At 55.1% G+C, this 15,569-nt stretch overlaps 1 protein-coding gene across 1 annotated transcript; it reads right to left on the bottom strand.

Moving 5' to 3' along the window:
* Positions 1 to 1,818: 1,818 nt before the first annotated feature.
* THEG (theg spermatid protein) lies at positions 1,819 to 13,903 on the bottom strand. Its single transcript, XM_047774720.1, has 10 exons — positions 13,596 to 13,903; positions 12,554 to 12,670; positions 12,283 to 12,354; positions 11,725 to 11,786; positions 11,115 to 11,184; positions 10,241 to 10,358; positions 5,839 to 5,998; positions 2,254 to 2,398; positions 2,160 to 2,219; positions 1,819 to 1,882 (listed from the first exon to the last, which is right to left on the bottom strand). The coding sequence occupies exons 1-10, from the start codon at positions 13,901 to 13,903 to the stop codon at positions 1,819 to 1,821; spliced, it is 1,176 nt and encodes a 391-aa protein (XP_047630676.1).
* Positions 13,904 to 15,569: the final 1,666 nt, after the last annotated feature.

Below are 15,569 nucleotides of genomic sequence, written 5' to 3'. Positions count from 1 at the left end.
GGTTGGGCATCCCTGGTCCTGGTGGACATACAGCACTTCTCAGCCACACCACGATCACCATGGGTCTTTGGGCTCCGCTTTGTTGAGATTGAAGCTCTGATTTCGATTCTGCTTTGGTTGCCTCTTGCTGCTGTGACAATCACCACAAACCCCATAGGTACAGCATACTTTTATTTTCGGGGTCAGGAGTTCCACTGGGCAGAATCTCGGTGTCAGTAGGGCCTTGCTCCCTCCCGAAGCCCTGAGAGAGGAGACCATGTCCTTCCATCTTCAAAGCCTGAGCCCGTGGAGTTCCCATTGTGGCTCAGCGGTAATGAACCCAGCTAGTACCCATGAGGTCTTGGGTTCAATCCCTGGGCTCGCTTCAGTGGGTTAAGTATCCCACGTTGCTGCAAGCTAAGGTGTAGGTGAAAGACAGGATTCGGATCCTACATTGCTATGCCTATGGCGTAGGCTGGCAGCTGTAGCTCCAATTTGACCCCTAGCCTGGAAACTTCCATATGCTGCAGGTGCAGCCCTCAAAAGCCAAAAAAAAAAAAAAGCCTGAGCCCAACTCACTTTGGTGTCGCAAAGTTTTCGCTGCCTCCCTCTTAGAAGGACCCACCCAGGGAACCCAGGATCGCCTCCCTATCTCCAAATCCTGTCCCATCTGCAGAGCTCCTGTGCCAGCTAACGTATCGAGTTCAAGGGTTTCCAAGATGGGGCCTGGATATCTTCAGAGCTGGCGTTCGGCTGACCACACAGTCCACTCAGCCGGGTACAGGACACCGTGCTGCCAGGAGGGGCTCACCCCTCACCGGAGTGCGAATCTTGGTGTGTCTGCTCCTGGTCTTCATCACAACAGCCTCTTGCAAAGGCTGTCCTGCTGCCCAGTGTCCCCAGCAGAGCGACACAGAAAGTACCCAGGGTTTTACCATTACTGGGAGAGTGTGAGCTCTCATCTTCCTTTGTCTGTGGGAAACATTCAGCAGCACCCACAGGCTCTAGTGAGGTCACCCCTCTAGCGATTTGCATCATTTGAGAAGATGAGGGTGGCTTCTCTTTTAACCTTTCACTTCTGAGCCCCTGTCCAGGTTTGTGCCTGTAAATACTTGGTAAATATCCTTTACTGAGTGAAGTAATGTCCTCAAAGAGTCTGCTAATTACCTTGGATTCTCAGACTCATGGCTCAGGACACCTGTGGGCTCTGAGAGACGACGCAAGGGGCTGTCAGCCCAGCACCATCAGGATGCAGCAGCTGGTACCCAAGTGGATCTGCCCAAGCCAGAGACAGACAAACCTTTTGTCCAAGGTTTCAGAGACAGAAAACTCTCTCCCGCTGTGCCCAGCAAAACAACAGCCCCCAAAGACACCCACATCCTGATCCTGGGCCCTGAGAAGGGGGTGATCCTGGATTAGGGGCACAAGTGTCTTCACAAGGTCCTCATAAGAGGGAGGCAGGAGGGTCAGAGGCAGAGTGAGACAGGAGACACTGTGCTGCTGGTTGTGAGAATGGAGGGAGAGACCACAGCCAGGGATGCGGCACCTCCAGAAGCTGGAAAAGGAGGAACTGACTTTCCCCTGAGCTTCTGGAAGGACCAACCCTGCCCAGGGCTGGGTTCAGCCCCGTTAGGCCTGCCTTGGACTCCCGACCTCAGGACTGGGAGAGAAGTAATCTGTGTGGTTTTAAGCCACCCGTCTGTGGTGACTTTTTCCCGAAGCTGTAGGGGACTGTGGATCTTTCACAAACCCTGATCCTCAGGCTCCCCTCAGCAAAATGGGGACATGGCTATTCCCCCACTGGGCCCCTGCAAAGACCAATAAATCATGCAATAGGCATTAGTGGTTTATTAGGGAGGTCACTCTGAGTTTGAGGTGCTTGTGGACACCAGGACGTGGTTGGATAAGCAAGTCTGGAGAGAAGAGGTTCAGAGGGGAAACTGTGAAGTGGGGGAAGGTGAAACCGGCCATCAGAAGGGCTGGCAATGGTGGTGGTAGGGGGACACGATGGGGAAAAGGGCTGTGGGAACTACAGGCTGGATGGGAACATAAACAATATGACCGTCTCCTCCTCTGCTGGCTGCCACCCTCCCGCCTCCAGGCCGAAGTGTTCAGAGCCACACACAGGGTTAAAACTTGGGTGTTTACTGGGAAGGGGCTCGGGGGGCCAGCTCCACTTCTCAGGCTTTTTTGGTGATGCTCTTGGGGGTGGCAAGCTCATACAGGCGGGGGGAGGCCTGAGCCACCAGGGAGGCAGGGGAGATGTGGTAGGGGTCATAACCCTCGTTCAAGTCCTTTCGCACTTTGGGCTTAGCCAGGGACACGATCCGGGGAGTGGCCACCGCCTTCTTGGTGACCTCCAGCACCTCCCAGTGTGGGTCTCTGTCTGGAACACACTTTTCCGACTGGGCCTTGGGCACTGGACGGGGTGGGAGAGAAGGACAACATCAGGCCCTGAGCCTTGGGCGTGCGGCCCTCCTCTGTGGAAATTCACCTTCTGGGTCAGGGCTCCGAAGTTCAGGGGCCTGTTCACCCACAGATGCGGGTAATCAGTATGGTCCCTCCACACATGGGAGCATCACTCAACCATGAAAAGGAGAGAAACACCAACACTGCTACCACATGGACGGACCTGGAGACGCGATGCTCAGTGAGAGAAGCAGACCAGGAGGAAACACAGTGTGTGATTACATGGATGTGAAACATCCAGAACAGGCACATCCACAGAGACAAGGTGGGTTCCTGGTTGTCTGGGGCTGGGGATGAGGTGGGTGACTGTGCAAGGGGAAGGGGCTTCACTTTGGGATGATGAGAATGTTGTAAAACTGACCGTGGTGATGGACGCACAGCTCTGTGAATGTACTAAAAGGTGTTGAAATGTGCGCTTTAAAAGGGTCATTTCTTTTTTCCTAGGGCCACACCTGCAGCATATGGAGTTTCCCAGGCTAGGGGTCGAGTTGGAGCTGTAGCTGCTGGCCTACACCACAGCCACAGCAACGTGGAATCCTAGCCATGTCTATGACCTACACCACCACTCACAGCAATGCCAGATCCTTAACCCACTGAGGGAGGCCAGGGATTGAACCTGCGTCCTCATGGATACAAGTCAAATTCGTTTCCGCTGAGCCACAATGGGAACTCTAAAAGGGTCAATTGTAAAGAAAGAATATTTCACATAGCCACAGCCCAGACAGGGGGACTCAAAGGAGACAAAGGTGCCCTGGTGCCAGGGGTGAGGAGGGGGTCAGTCAGCCCCCGCTGCCCAGTGCACCTGCAGCCCAGTTGAGCCCCTTTGACAGGGTCCCACCAGCTACGTGTGAACACAGGGTGCCTGATCCCATTTAATTCTAGTAAAATCAGTTAATTGATTTAAGTCAAGGGGTTGGTTGACCCTGACTCCATTGAAGCCATGGACAGACAGCTCTTCAGGGCAGACCTGGGGGAGGACCAGGCTTCCTCTGTCCTGATCTTCTCCTTTCTCCACCACCACCTTCCTTCCCAGCAGGGGCTGCGGGCACCACCTGCGTGGGAACTAGGACAGAAGTGACCACCAGTGGCCACTGCCTCAGCCTTCTGTCTCTGGGGACTTCAGGGGCCCTGGTTTTGAGGGGTGCCACTGCCTCCTTGCCAAATCCCTCTTTGCTTCCAGACTCTGCAGGCACAAGAGGGTGTCCCCTACTCAGTATACAGGCTGCGCTCAGTGGAGAGACCCTAGTGAAAAGAAGGGGGGCCCGGAGTTCCCGTCGTGGCACAGTGGTTAACAAATCCAACTAGGAGCCATGAGGTTGCGGGTTCGGTCCCTGCCCTTGCTCAGTGGGTTAACGATCCGGCGTTGCCATGAGCTGTGGTGTAGGTTGCAGACACGGCTCGGATCTCGCGTTGCTGTGGCTCTGGCGTAGGCCGGTGGCTACAGCTCCGATTCGACCCCTAGCCTGGGAACCTCCATATGCCGCGGGTGCGGCCCAAGAAATAGCAACAACAACAACAACAAAAAAAAAAAAAAAAAGAAGAAGGGGGGCCCTTCTACCCACAGGTGCAGCCCACTCAGGGCACCCACGGGCCGGCCTGCAGCTCTGTTGGGGGGACGACACTTGCTGGGCCCCACGCTGCCCAGAACATACCGCTGTAACATCCGGGCTCTTAAATCTATTGAGCACAATCAAAGTTGACTGGTCCACCTAGCAGCCCCCACCACCACACACACACCCAGCCATGATTCTTGCCCTGCACTCGTTCTCGTCTTGCCTTGTCAATGCCAGTCACAACCATCATGGGTGGAAGTCCAAGATTTAGAAAACCCAGCCCTACACCACTCTTGTCCACACATACGTGGTGCATGTGGAAAAGTCCTCAAGCCTGGACAAGTGTGCACAGTGTGTATGTGCAGATGTCCACATGCTTTATCCCAGATGTGTGCATGTGCACGTGTGTCAGGGAGACAGGATGGTCCGACACACAGTGCATTGTATTCATGTTTCTGTTCGTTTAGCCGATCTTTAACAACTTCAACAAATACTTTAACAAATATTTGGGGAATGGACAAAGGAATGAATAAACAAACAGAAGAGCCCATCGGTGAGCTTGAAAGTGAAAAGACTGACCGGGAAGAAGTTATTCCGCAAAATGTGCTTGATGAAGGATTAGGGATCATCTTATATAAAGAGCTGCTCTAAATCAATAATCTCCCTAAAAACCAGGAGATGGGGAACTGAGAACAGAGTAAACCAAGGTGACCAGTCCAGCCCCGGGGGGTTATGTGCCAGGATCTGGGGACACACTGTATTTTCCAAAGCCTCTGACCTCTTGGGCATGGCGCATGACAGCGCAAGCGATAGTTAAATAAACCAAGTGTATTAAAAGGTGCTGTAAAGAACAGGGAGGACTGCATGGCGCGGCCCAGAGGCGCAGGGCTCGTGGGAGTAAGTGGGGCAACAGGGGTGCTCACGGAGGGCAGAGGAGCCATGTGGTGTCTGGGGAGAATGGCCAAGGTGGCCAGAGCACAGCCTGTTGGGGAGCCCAGGGGACAAGCAAGGGGTGAGGTGGGAGCCTGGGGGACAAGCACAGGGCATGATGTGAGCCCTGGGGACCAGCATGGGATGAGGCAGGAGTCAAGGGGACAAGCACAGGGCAGGAGCCTGGGAGGGGACTTGGGAGCAGGGAGGGGCAGAGGCCCACCTAAGTGTGGCAAGACCCTCTAAGTATGGCATGGGCAGTGCTGAGAACCAGCATGAGGGGCTGCTACAGTGTAGGGACAGTGATGGGCTGAGAGGGGCTATGGTGCAGGGTGAGCTGTGGTACCGACAGGCAGGCAGAGCCCCTGGGAAGGCGCATCCCAGCTACGTGCACACTGCTGCACGTGGGGGGGTCTGTGTGTGCAGCCCGAAAGGAAACAGCAAATGGCACTACCTTGAGGAAGTGAGATTCCTTTTCTCTTCATGCTTGTCTGCATTTTTCAAATTCTCTACAGTTAGTGCATATTTTGTCATGGGGGCACTAGGCATCTCCTTTGTTTTCAAGGACAGGAAGAGAGGCCAGCACCCCTGAAGCAGTGCTGCTGCCCCAGCTTGGCTCTCTAGGTCCGGCACTTACTCTCCCTCTGGCCCCCACTGCGGTGCTAGGGATGAGACAGCACCCTCTGTGCAGGCCCACAGCCCAGGGAGCAGTTCCCTCTGCTAACCCCTGGGGCGCCTGTGGTTACAGCCTGAACTGTACACAGGGATTCAGAGAGCTGGTCTCAAGTTCATGGGAAGAAGAGGGAAGCACAAATGGGGCAGCAGCAGGTCCACAGCCACTGACTGCTTTGACTTATGCCCAGTGGGGAAGGACACTCACGAGATGCCCAGCCCAGGACCTGCTTACTGGCCAAATGAAGGAGGCGGTTGTGGTCGGAGACATGTGGCTTGGGTTTCGGCATGGGGTCCCACTCTGCCAACAGGGTGGCCGGGGCCCTGGGCTTTGCCAGTCGCAGGATCCTCGAGCTGGGGATGGCCATCTGGGCTGCTCGGGATACTTGGGACACCTGGGAACACAGTGAGAGAGGATGGTGTTCCATCAGTGGCACAACAGGATCAGCAGCATCTCTGCAGTACTAGGGGCCAGGTTTGATCTCCAGTCTAGCACAGTGGGTTAAGGATCATGCATTGCCACAGGGAGGCTTGGTTGCAATTGTGGCTCAGATCTGACTCCTAGACCAGGAACTTCCATCTGCCACCAGGTGACCAAAAAAGAAAAAAAAGGAATTGGAGAGGAAAGAGAAAAGCAGTCTGTGATTCTTCCCTGGATACAAAAGCCCCCATGAGAAGCACTGAAAGACTAAAGACTGACCAGGAAATTTGTTTGCAGTGTGTTCAGCCAAGGATTAGTAGCCATCATAAATAAAGAGCTCCTCTAAATTTTTTTTTTCTTTTTAGGGCCACCCCCTCGCCATATGGAGATTCCCAGGCGAGGGATCCAACTGGAGCTGGAGCTGCTGACCTACACCACAGCCACAGCAATGCAGGATCCAAGCCACTTCTACGATCTACACCACAGCTCATGGCAACACGGGCTCCTTAACCCACTGAGCAAGGCCAGGGATTGAACCTGCGTCCTCATGGTTCCTAGCTGGATTCGTTAACCACTGAGCCATGATGAGAACTCCCAGCTCCTCTAAATCAATAGCATGAAAAGTAACAGGATACCGAGCCAATCAGGTAGGAGCGTAAACCCAAATTATCAAGAATCCCCTCTGTGGACCAGGAAAATTTAAATTAAAACAAAATATCACTGTACATCCACAAATATGGAAAAAGGGAAAAAGCCTGACATTATCAAGCCCTGGCAAGAAGGGGAAAGGAAAGAGGTTCCAATGCCTGGCTGGTAGGAGTAGAGTCCACACGCACTTTGGAACACAGTCTCTCTGTGGCACAAGTGACAGGCACACGGACCGCCACCATACAAAGAAGCTGGGGGAGGTGAGTACAGGGCTGTCCCCTGCAGCTGGTGACCAGGGCCGGCACTTGAAAACAGCCTAGGTGTCCATCAGTCAGGGATGGGCCAGTGAAGTGGGGTGTGTTCATGTGGTAGGACACAGTCCAGCAGATGAAATAGAGGTTCTATATAAATCAGCATGCAGTGCTCTGGAAACAGAAAACTGAGGGGGAAGCAAGCAAGAAAAACCCACATGTGTATATTAAAACCACAAGACTGTGATGCTGGTTTAGGGGCCTACCTGCATAGTCAAGCATAAAATAATGGAAATGAGGCAGAGCTGGCCGAGTCAGTGACAGTGGAAAGCGTGGCAGGTGGTTCTTTCTCAGCACCTTCCAAGAATCCATGCGCCACTGAATTGGCCACTTTGAACCTGACCTCCCTGGATGTAGCCCTGGGAGCTGCTGGCCAATCACTGTACCCACCCCACACCCCCCAACCCTGGAGAAGTGCACACAAGACCCACTCCTTCCAGGCCTCCCCCTTCCCGAATGCATCCTGTTGACCCTCTTTCCTTGACCCACCCGCCAGCCGGCTCCTTTACGTGCGGAAACATTCTCCCTGCAAAATCATTAAAGAGAGATTAAAACCTGTCCTGAACGTGTCCAGCTGTGACACATGGAAGATGGTGGTCCTTCCTGACACCTCTGGAGAGAGGAGGGGGAGGAAATGAGGGAAGGGGCTGAAAGGGGCTATTCCTTAAAGAGAGGAGATAGGAAACGCACCTGCCCAAACTTGGGGGTAGGGATGGGGGGGGTGTGGTTGGTGCTGGTGTGTGTATAACACCGTGTCTTATGAAAGCTCTTGCTGTGAGCCCTTTGGGTAGGAGGCTGCCCAGAGGGCTCGAATGATCTCTAGGGTCACTGAAATGTGAGTCTGTTTCCCTCTTGAAATTGCCCTGCTTAGAACCACGGACTCTCAACAAAAAAAAAAAAAAAAAAAATGGAGTTCCCATCATGGCGCAGTGGTTAACGAATCTGACTAGGAACCATGAGGTTGCCAGGTTCGGTCCCTGGCTTCTCTCAGTGGGTTAAAGGATCCGGCGTTGCCATGAGCTGTGTGTGGGTCGCAGACACAGATCGGATCTGGTGTTGCTGTGGCTGTGGTGTAGGCTGGCAGCTACAGCTCCGATTAGACCCCTAGCCTGGGAACCTCCATATGCCTTGGGAGCAGCCCTAGGAAAGGCAAAAAGACAAAAAAAAAAAAAAAAACCACAGACTCTTATCCAGTGGAGGAGTGACAGGCCAGGAACCACTGATTCACGAATTTGAACAGTATTGAAGACTGCTCCAGGCCCTGCACAGAGCGACGCAAGCCCTGGACTGAGGGCTCAGGTTGGGTGGAAGAATGGAAAGCCCATCCAGAGGCCTGCATGGGGCAGCGGGGGAGCAAGAAGGGGTCTTGGAGTCTGGGGTGGGGCTTCGCCAGGCTGGGTGGAAACAGGAGGGCGGGCGGCTGTCCTCACAGAGGAACCAGTGTCTGGGGTGGGGGCACCGCACGTGCAAAGGCCTAGGGGCTACACTTAGTCCAGCAGAGGGGGCACTAGGGGAGGAGGGGTGGAGAGGGCCCAATCCTGCTGGCCTTTCTGGGGTACTGGGGAGCCACAGAGGGTGCTGGAGCACAGAAGGGCTAAACTGACAACTGAACTAGCAAAGGCAAGGCAGGGGCTGGGAAGCAGTAGGTGTATCTCCAGGTAAGAGGTGGGATAGGTCGAAGGGCCCATGCCCTCCTTTGGATCCTGATCCAACCAGATGAACACGAAACCTTTTTTGAGAGAAATGGGAAAAGGAGCATGGGCTGGGTACTCAGACACTATGGCATCATTGTTCAATCCTTCTATGTGACCATTGCTTTTATGGTTTTCAAACTATCCTCGTCTGTTAGGAATCCATATTGAAGAGTCTGAGAGAAAAGTGGTGTGATGTCTGGATTTATTCTTTGTTGTTGTTGTTGTTGGCTTTTTAGCATATGGAAGTTCCCGGGGCCAGGGGTCAAGTCACAGCTGCAACTGCCAGCCTACGCCACAGCCATAGCAACGCCAGATCTGAGTTGCATCTGTGACCTACATCGCAGCTCACAGCAACGCCCTTAACCCACTGAATGAGGCCAGAAATCAAACCCACATCCTCATGGACACTATGTCAGGTTCTTAACCCACTGAGCCACAAGGGGTTATTCTTTTTTTTTTTTTTTAAGGGGGTTATTCTTAAAAGTGTTACAGTGTGTGTGTGTGTGGGGGGGGGGGGTCTGTCAAACAACCACACAGAAACACCAGTTGACACAGTACTCAAACCACAGTACCAACCCCCATACATCCATCAGAATGGCCAGACTTTTTTTTTTTTTTTTTTTTTAACTTTTTAGGGCCATACCCATGGCATATGGAAGTTCCCAGGCTAGGGGTCCAGTAAGAGCTACAGCTGCCAGCCTACACCACAGCCACAGCAACATTAGATCCGAGCCATGTCTGTGACCTACACCACAGCTCACGTTAACGCCAGATCCTTAACCCACTGAGCGAGGCCAGGGATCAAACCCGCAACCTCATGGTTGCTAGTCAGATTCCTTTCCACTGCACCACGACGGGAACTCCAGAATGGCCAGACATGAAGGAATGGAAAAAGCAGCAAAGGGACAGATGGTGCCAGAGGAAGCAGCCACTGTGGAAACAGGTGGTCATTTTCTGATAAAGTCAGATCAGCCCCCTGCCCAGGCCCCCACCTCTGGTGATTACCCTGGAGTTTATGGAACTGTGTTCCCACGATTCTCAGATGCTAATGGCAGCCACGCTTGCAGGAACCAAAACCCAGAAATGACCACGTGTCCTTTGGTGGGTGCATGATGCCCACTCTAGGGTCCCTCCCAGGGGAGCAAAACTCTGTGCTACTAATGGCGGGGGGGGGGGGGGGGCGTGTGTGCAGGGCACAGGTGTGAGGTGCCGCGGGCTGTGGGGCAGAGTGAGGCCTGAGCTGGGGAGGAGGGTAGCCCTCAGTCAGAGGGAGGTATGGGCTGGATTCAGAAGGGACTGACCTCTGTGATCTCTGAGGTGGGGTTGTCATGCCCACGTTGGAGGTGGGAGCTGAGGTGCTGGCCTCCACTCTGAGCTGGCAGGCAGGGGGCTGGTCCTCAAGCTGCCTTCGAGGCAGAGGGGAGGGAGTAAACCCTTTTCTCAGGCCAATTCCAATGAAGCCTGCTGCCCTGGAGAGGGTTCCCTCTTGTGCTCCTGGGCCCTCAGAGCCCCTGGATGGTAGATGGGAGCCCTGGCGGGGGCTCTGGGGAAAGAGGCACCCACCTCGGACATGTTTATGCTCCAGATGTTATTCCGGGTCTTAGGGGTGGCCAGCTCCCGCAGGCGACGGGATGGTCGGTATGCCAGGGTGGAGCGTGGGATGGGCCAGGCTGCGGTGGTCCTAAGGGAGAGCCGTGTGGGAGATACTCAGCCAAGGGGCCGTCTGTGCTGCGGTGTGTGCATGACACCTCTCTGATTCTGTGGGTCAGGGAGGGCCTGGCCTGGTGAAAGGTTGGGAAAGTACCTCCAACAGGGATTCTTCAAAGGCCCCCCTCCCCCTCCGCATCCTCAAGGATGGAGCTACCCCTGCTGGGGCAAGTATGAGCCCTGCCATTGATAAATAACTGGGGAAGAGCTTCCACTGGGCTGGCCTCTGAAGACCAGGCCTCAGCTATGCCTCTGCTCCAGAAACAGCCGCAGTTCATGGCTCTGATACTGGAATGCAGCAGATGAGCCGCTGTCAGAGCCTGGGGTGGTCCCTGGACTAAGATGTTCACACAGCGGTTATGCCAGCCCAGGCCTACACTCTGCACTAAGTCTAGTTGCAGCGGGTTAGATTGCCTGCAGACTGCATTAAGGCGAGATGCTGCTGTCACAAAGCTGGGGCAAAAAATGGTGGTGGGCTCTCGCCACAGTGGGCAGGAGTGTCTTCCCCTCTCTGTGCTCATGAGAAGCCAGAGTCTGAGAAGTCCAGGAGTCCCTCCCCGCTGGCAAGAAGTGACACCACGCATTGGCCTGCAGCCCCTGAAGCCAGGAGGTTCTGTCTGGGGAGCTGAGCTCCAAAGGCACGGTGCCCAAGGCCACCTGGTCCTGGCAGAGCCCTCCCCCGTTACCCCATGCGGGAAGGGGTTCCAGCTTCCCATTCAGTCGCCCCTACCTGTTGTTGTTATAATACTCCGAGTAGAACCTTTTAGGTCGGGCCAGCTCCTCCACCCGGCGGGACACCTCTGCACAAAACAGGGAACACTCCCCTTGAAACTGGCCCCCCGAGGACTTCCTCCCGAACCCAGCTTTGCACCAGGTGACACCCCCACCTGGGGCTCCAGGGCACGCGGGCTGGGAGGCCTGCAGTCAGGATGGGCCTGGGTTTCCAGCACCTCTGTGCTCCCTGAGAACAAAACCCTGAGAACCTGCCCTGAGCACCTCTCCAGAAATGAGCTTTCTCAAAACGTTCTATTTAAAGGGATCCGCTGCCCCAGGAAGGGACGGGATCTTTCGCTAAGGCTGCCCCCGCTCTGGCTGAAGGGCTCTGTGGTCCCCTGAAGAGTCTGTCCCCCCAACCCCTCCCCAGACCATCCTCCAGCTGGGGTGGGGACAGACTCCAGAGAGGAGACCCTGGAAGATGGATGGGGGGCGGGGTCCCTCCGGGAGGCCCAGCGGTCTCCCAGTCAGAGCCAGACACAGGTCAGGGTGAGATGCAGTGACCCGGCCACAGACACCAGGCCGGGTGCCCCTGGGGAAAGGAGGCAGTGAGTGGGTCAACCTACCCGGCACCGTGATGGTGAGTGTGGTGTCCTCCAGAAACCTCTCTGTCCAGTACACGGATGGCCTAGAACACACCCAGCAGGGTTCAGGGTGAGGAAAGCCAGGGCCTAGGTGGCCTGCGTCCCACTCAGAAGCAGAACTCAGGGCGCCCCAAAAACACAGACAGAAGATGGGACTGCAAGTGGAAGCATTGCAGCTGGAGAGGGGGGGCAGCTTCCAGATGGGAAGAAAGGAGAGAGCAAGTGGGGGGCAGGGGGCAGGTGAGGGAGGACACGAGAAAGCCTCAGAATCATGGGGGGTGTAGATATTTTGAGCAAGGCTGGTGTTCAAAGGAGGGAGCTGGAAAAAAAAGAGGCATAACTGAGAAGGGGGCCTGAGGCCACAACCCAAGGACTGGAGTCCAGAGCTCCAGGTGGTGCAGGGGATCCTTGGGTGGGATCCTAGTGTGAGGTACCCCAGCGGAGAGCCCTTCCCCCAACCTTGTCCCAGGCAGGAGAGGGCAGGGTGGCTGGAATACAGGGCCCCCACATGGTCAGGAGCAGGGGGCACCCGGGACTTACCAGTAGACACAGAACTGCAGGTTCCTCATGCCGGGGGCGATCCAGGCATAGCCCCTGCAGCAGCACCCTGTCCTGCACGAGACAGGCCCACCCGCCTTTGCGCTGGGCTCCACTGGCTCAAGGCCTCACTGTCCTTCACTAGCACCCAGGGCCACCATGGGCACAGTTTCCCCTCCCTCAGCACCTGCCCCAAGCTGGTCATGGGGAGGCAGGGGAGGGCTGGGCAGAGGGGCCACCAGGAGCTGCTTCCCCCACCCCAGCCAGACCTCACCTGTCTTTCAAGACTTGCCAGTTGGTCTTGGGCTTGGCCAGCTCAAACAGCCGCCTCCTCTTCCTCCTCTCCCTGCCTACGGAGGTGCTGGGGAGCCTCTGGGAGATGGACAGACGGCTGTGGAGAGCAGGCCAGTCAGGGCAGGTCAGATCCCTCACTCCCCCAGCCCCTTAGACCCATGCACCTGCTCTCAGCGCCCCCACCCCAGGATCTCACCCTCCCCTCCCAGGAGGCCTGCCTGGAGGAGACTTCTAATATCACAAAGACTAGACTGACATCCCAGCTCTGAAGATGGCCACCCCAGTTCTCTCCTCTGTGAAAGGGAGCAGACACCCGCTCCTGCCCCACCAGACAAGGAGATGCTTCCCGAATGCAGGTCAGACCCAAGAGGGGACGAGCACAGAGAGTACCCCGGGAAGCCACAGCTGCTGCTCCCTGCACAGCACACGCCCAGCCCCGCCAGCCACATCCCACAATGTGTGCCCCTCACATAGGCTCTGTGGGGGCCACGGCATGCTGCAGGGAGAACGAGGCCCCTGTGCAGCACAGGAGGGAAGCCTGCTGACCCAGGAGCAGGGGCCAGGAGTCCAGGCGAAGGGTCCACCCATGCCCCCCACACACTAACAAGGCACTCGGTCCCCAGGTGGGGGGAGCACCTGCCTCTTTCCAAGACACACAGGCTCTCAGCTCACCCAGAACACATCCTCCTGCCACCTGAAGCCTTCCTGCCAATTTGTGGTCCTCAAGATGGTTTTGGCTTTGGGCTTGGGAGCTTTCACACATTTCTTCTTCTCTCTGTCTGACCGAGGGTCGCCCCTGTGACCTCTCAACTCTGCCATCTGAACTCTCCAGAACTGAAGCTTTGGTGGAGTTTTTCCACCCAAATTTACCTGCCACCTGGACGGGGGCTGTGTGTTGACTTCCTCCTGGGGGCAGTGAGGTGCTGACACCCTCAAGCCTAGAATGAAGTCACAGGCCCCGGGGGCACCCACCCCAGGGGCCACCCCCACTGCCCCAGGCTGGTGGCCACCCCCCTACGCACCTCATCTCAGGCACACCCTCCTCCACATCCTTCTCCAGAACCTTCTCCAACTCTGGGAGGGCCTCTTCTGGGTTCTGGGTACCCAGGAATTCTTCCCCAGTCACCTCTTCCGGGGGGATCTCCTCCTCCTGGCCTTCCAGCCCCAGCTGCCCATCATCTGGGTCCTGGTACTTGGTGTCCCTGGACCCTCGGCTCTCATACACAGGGCTTGGAAGGCCCGGGGCGCTGTCCTTCTGCCCCCTCTCTGGCCGGCCCTCAGCCTCCGACGTGCGGTGGTCATAGAGTGAGCTCTGCCACTGGTCCCCCATGTGCTGGGTCCTTCCCAACCCTGCAGCCTTGCTCCCCAACACCCAAATGAGTCTGTGGTCGCCCGGCAACAGGAGAATGGCCCACCCACATTCTCCTGCCCACATTCCACGCCCACATCCAAAGGTGCCCACCACCACGCAGCCCCCAGCCACCAGGCCCTTGGGGGGCCGCCCACTCCTCCAACCTCAGCCCCACCTGGCCCCCTCCTGCCACCTTGCCTTCCTGCTCCATAAACCTGGACCCCTTACCAAACAAGGCACAGTGAGGCCAAACAATAATGAAACACTGGAGTCAGGAACAGAGAAAGATTTACTGCAGGGCCATGCAAGGAGACGGGTGGCTCATACCTTAAGCCCCAGCTCCCCAAAGGCTTTCAGCAAAGCTCCTTAAATTCATTTTTTTTTGGTCTTTTTTTGCTATTTCTTCTTGGTCTTGGGCCGCTCCCGTGGCATATGGAGGTTCCCAGGCTAGGGGTTGAATCAGAGCTGTAGCCACCGGCCTACACCAGAGCCACAGCAACGCGGGATCCGAGTCGTGTCTGCAACCTACACCACAGCTCACGGCAACGCCGGATCGTTAACCCACTGAGCAAGGGCAGGGACCGAACCCGCAACCTCATGGTTCCTAGTCGGATTCGTTAACCACTGCGCCACAACGGGAACTCCTTTAAATTCATTTTTTAATTAAAGCATACTTGATTTACAATGTTGTGCCAATTTCTGCTGTACAGCAAAGTGACCCAGCATATATATCATACATATATATACCTTCCCTTTCTTTTTTTTTTCTATTTTTTTCTTTCATTTTTTAATTTTGTCTTTTTATGGCCACACCTTCAGCATATGGAAGTTCCTGGGCTAGGGGTCAAATCAGAGTTGCAGCTGCTGGCCAACACCACAGTTCACGGCAACACCGGATCCTTAACCCACTGAGTGAGGTCAGGGATGAACCCACATCCTCATGGATACTAGTTGGGTTCTTAACCTGCTGAGCCACAATGGGAACTCCATATACCTTTCCCTTCTCATATTATTTTTCATCATGGTCTATACCAAGAGGCTGGATATATTCCCCTGCCCTGTACAGTAGAACCTCATTGCTTACCATTCTAAGATCTACTATTACATTTAGTAGATACCTAAATGCATCTACTAACCCCAAATTCCCCATCTATCCCCCCCCTTGGCAACCACAAGTCTGTTCTCTATGCCTGTGAGTCTCTGTTTTGTAGATACATTCATTTGTCAACAAATCCCTTTAAAAGACCGCATGAAGGAGGGGTGTGATTGCTTGTTGCCAACTTCTTGGTGTGGGATCCTTTGTTCTTGTACTGTCCACAGAGGTCAGGTCACAGTGTACCTGTATATTTCAGGCTCTAGGTGGCAAAAAGGTGTAGAGCCAGTATGACTAAGCACAGGCAACAAACCACAAAGGTTAAGGTAAGGTTAAAGCAAAAGGAACATCTCTAACACAGAGTCAGATTTGTTCTTCCCTGTTACTTATCCACCTCAGGGCCTTTGCACCTGCTGGTCCCTCTTCCCACTCATGCCCTGGGGGCTCCTCCTCAGGAAGGCAGCCCATTTTCAGGTCTCTCTGCATCCTGGCTCCTCATTTGACTTCTGCAAGGCATTTAGCATGGCCTAAAATTACACTGCTCACTTATTT

The sequence above is a fragment of the Phacochoerus africanus genome, chromosome 4 (assembly GCF_016906955.1).
Source record: "Phacochoerus africanus isolate WHEZ1 chromosome 4, ROS_Pafr_v1, whole genome shotgun sequence".
Classification (NCBI taxonomy): Eukaryota; Metazoa; Chordata; class Mammalia; order Artiodactyla; family Suidae; genus Phacochoerus; species Phacochoerus africanus.
This window is presented reverse-complemented; position numbering and strand designations above follow the sequence as displayed.

Excerpts from the sequence above, each read along its gene's own strand:
- THEG (XM_047774720.1), bottom strand. The coding sequence starts at position 13,903 with ATGGGGGACCAGTGGCAGAGCTCACTCTATGACCACCGCACGTCGGAG. Across the intron at positions 12,671-13,595 it reads GAGGGTGTGCCTGAGATGAG|CCGTCTGTCCATCTCCCAGA; the intron begins GTGCGTAGGGGG and ends TGCTCTCCACAG. Across the intron at positions 1,883-2,159 it reads GCATCACCAAAAAAGCCTGA|CCAACCACGTCCTGGTGTCC; the intron begins GAAGTGGAGCTG and ends AGACTTGCTTAT.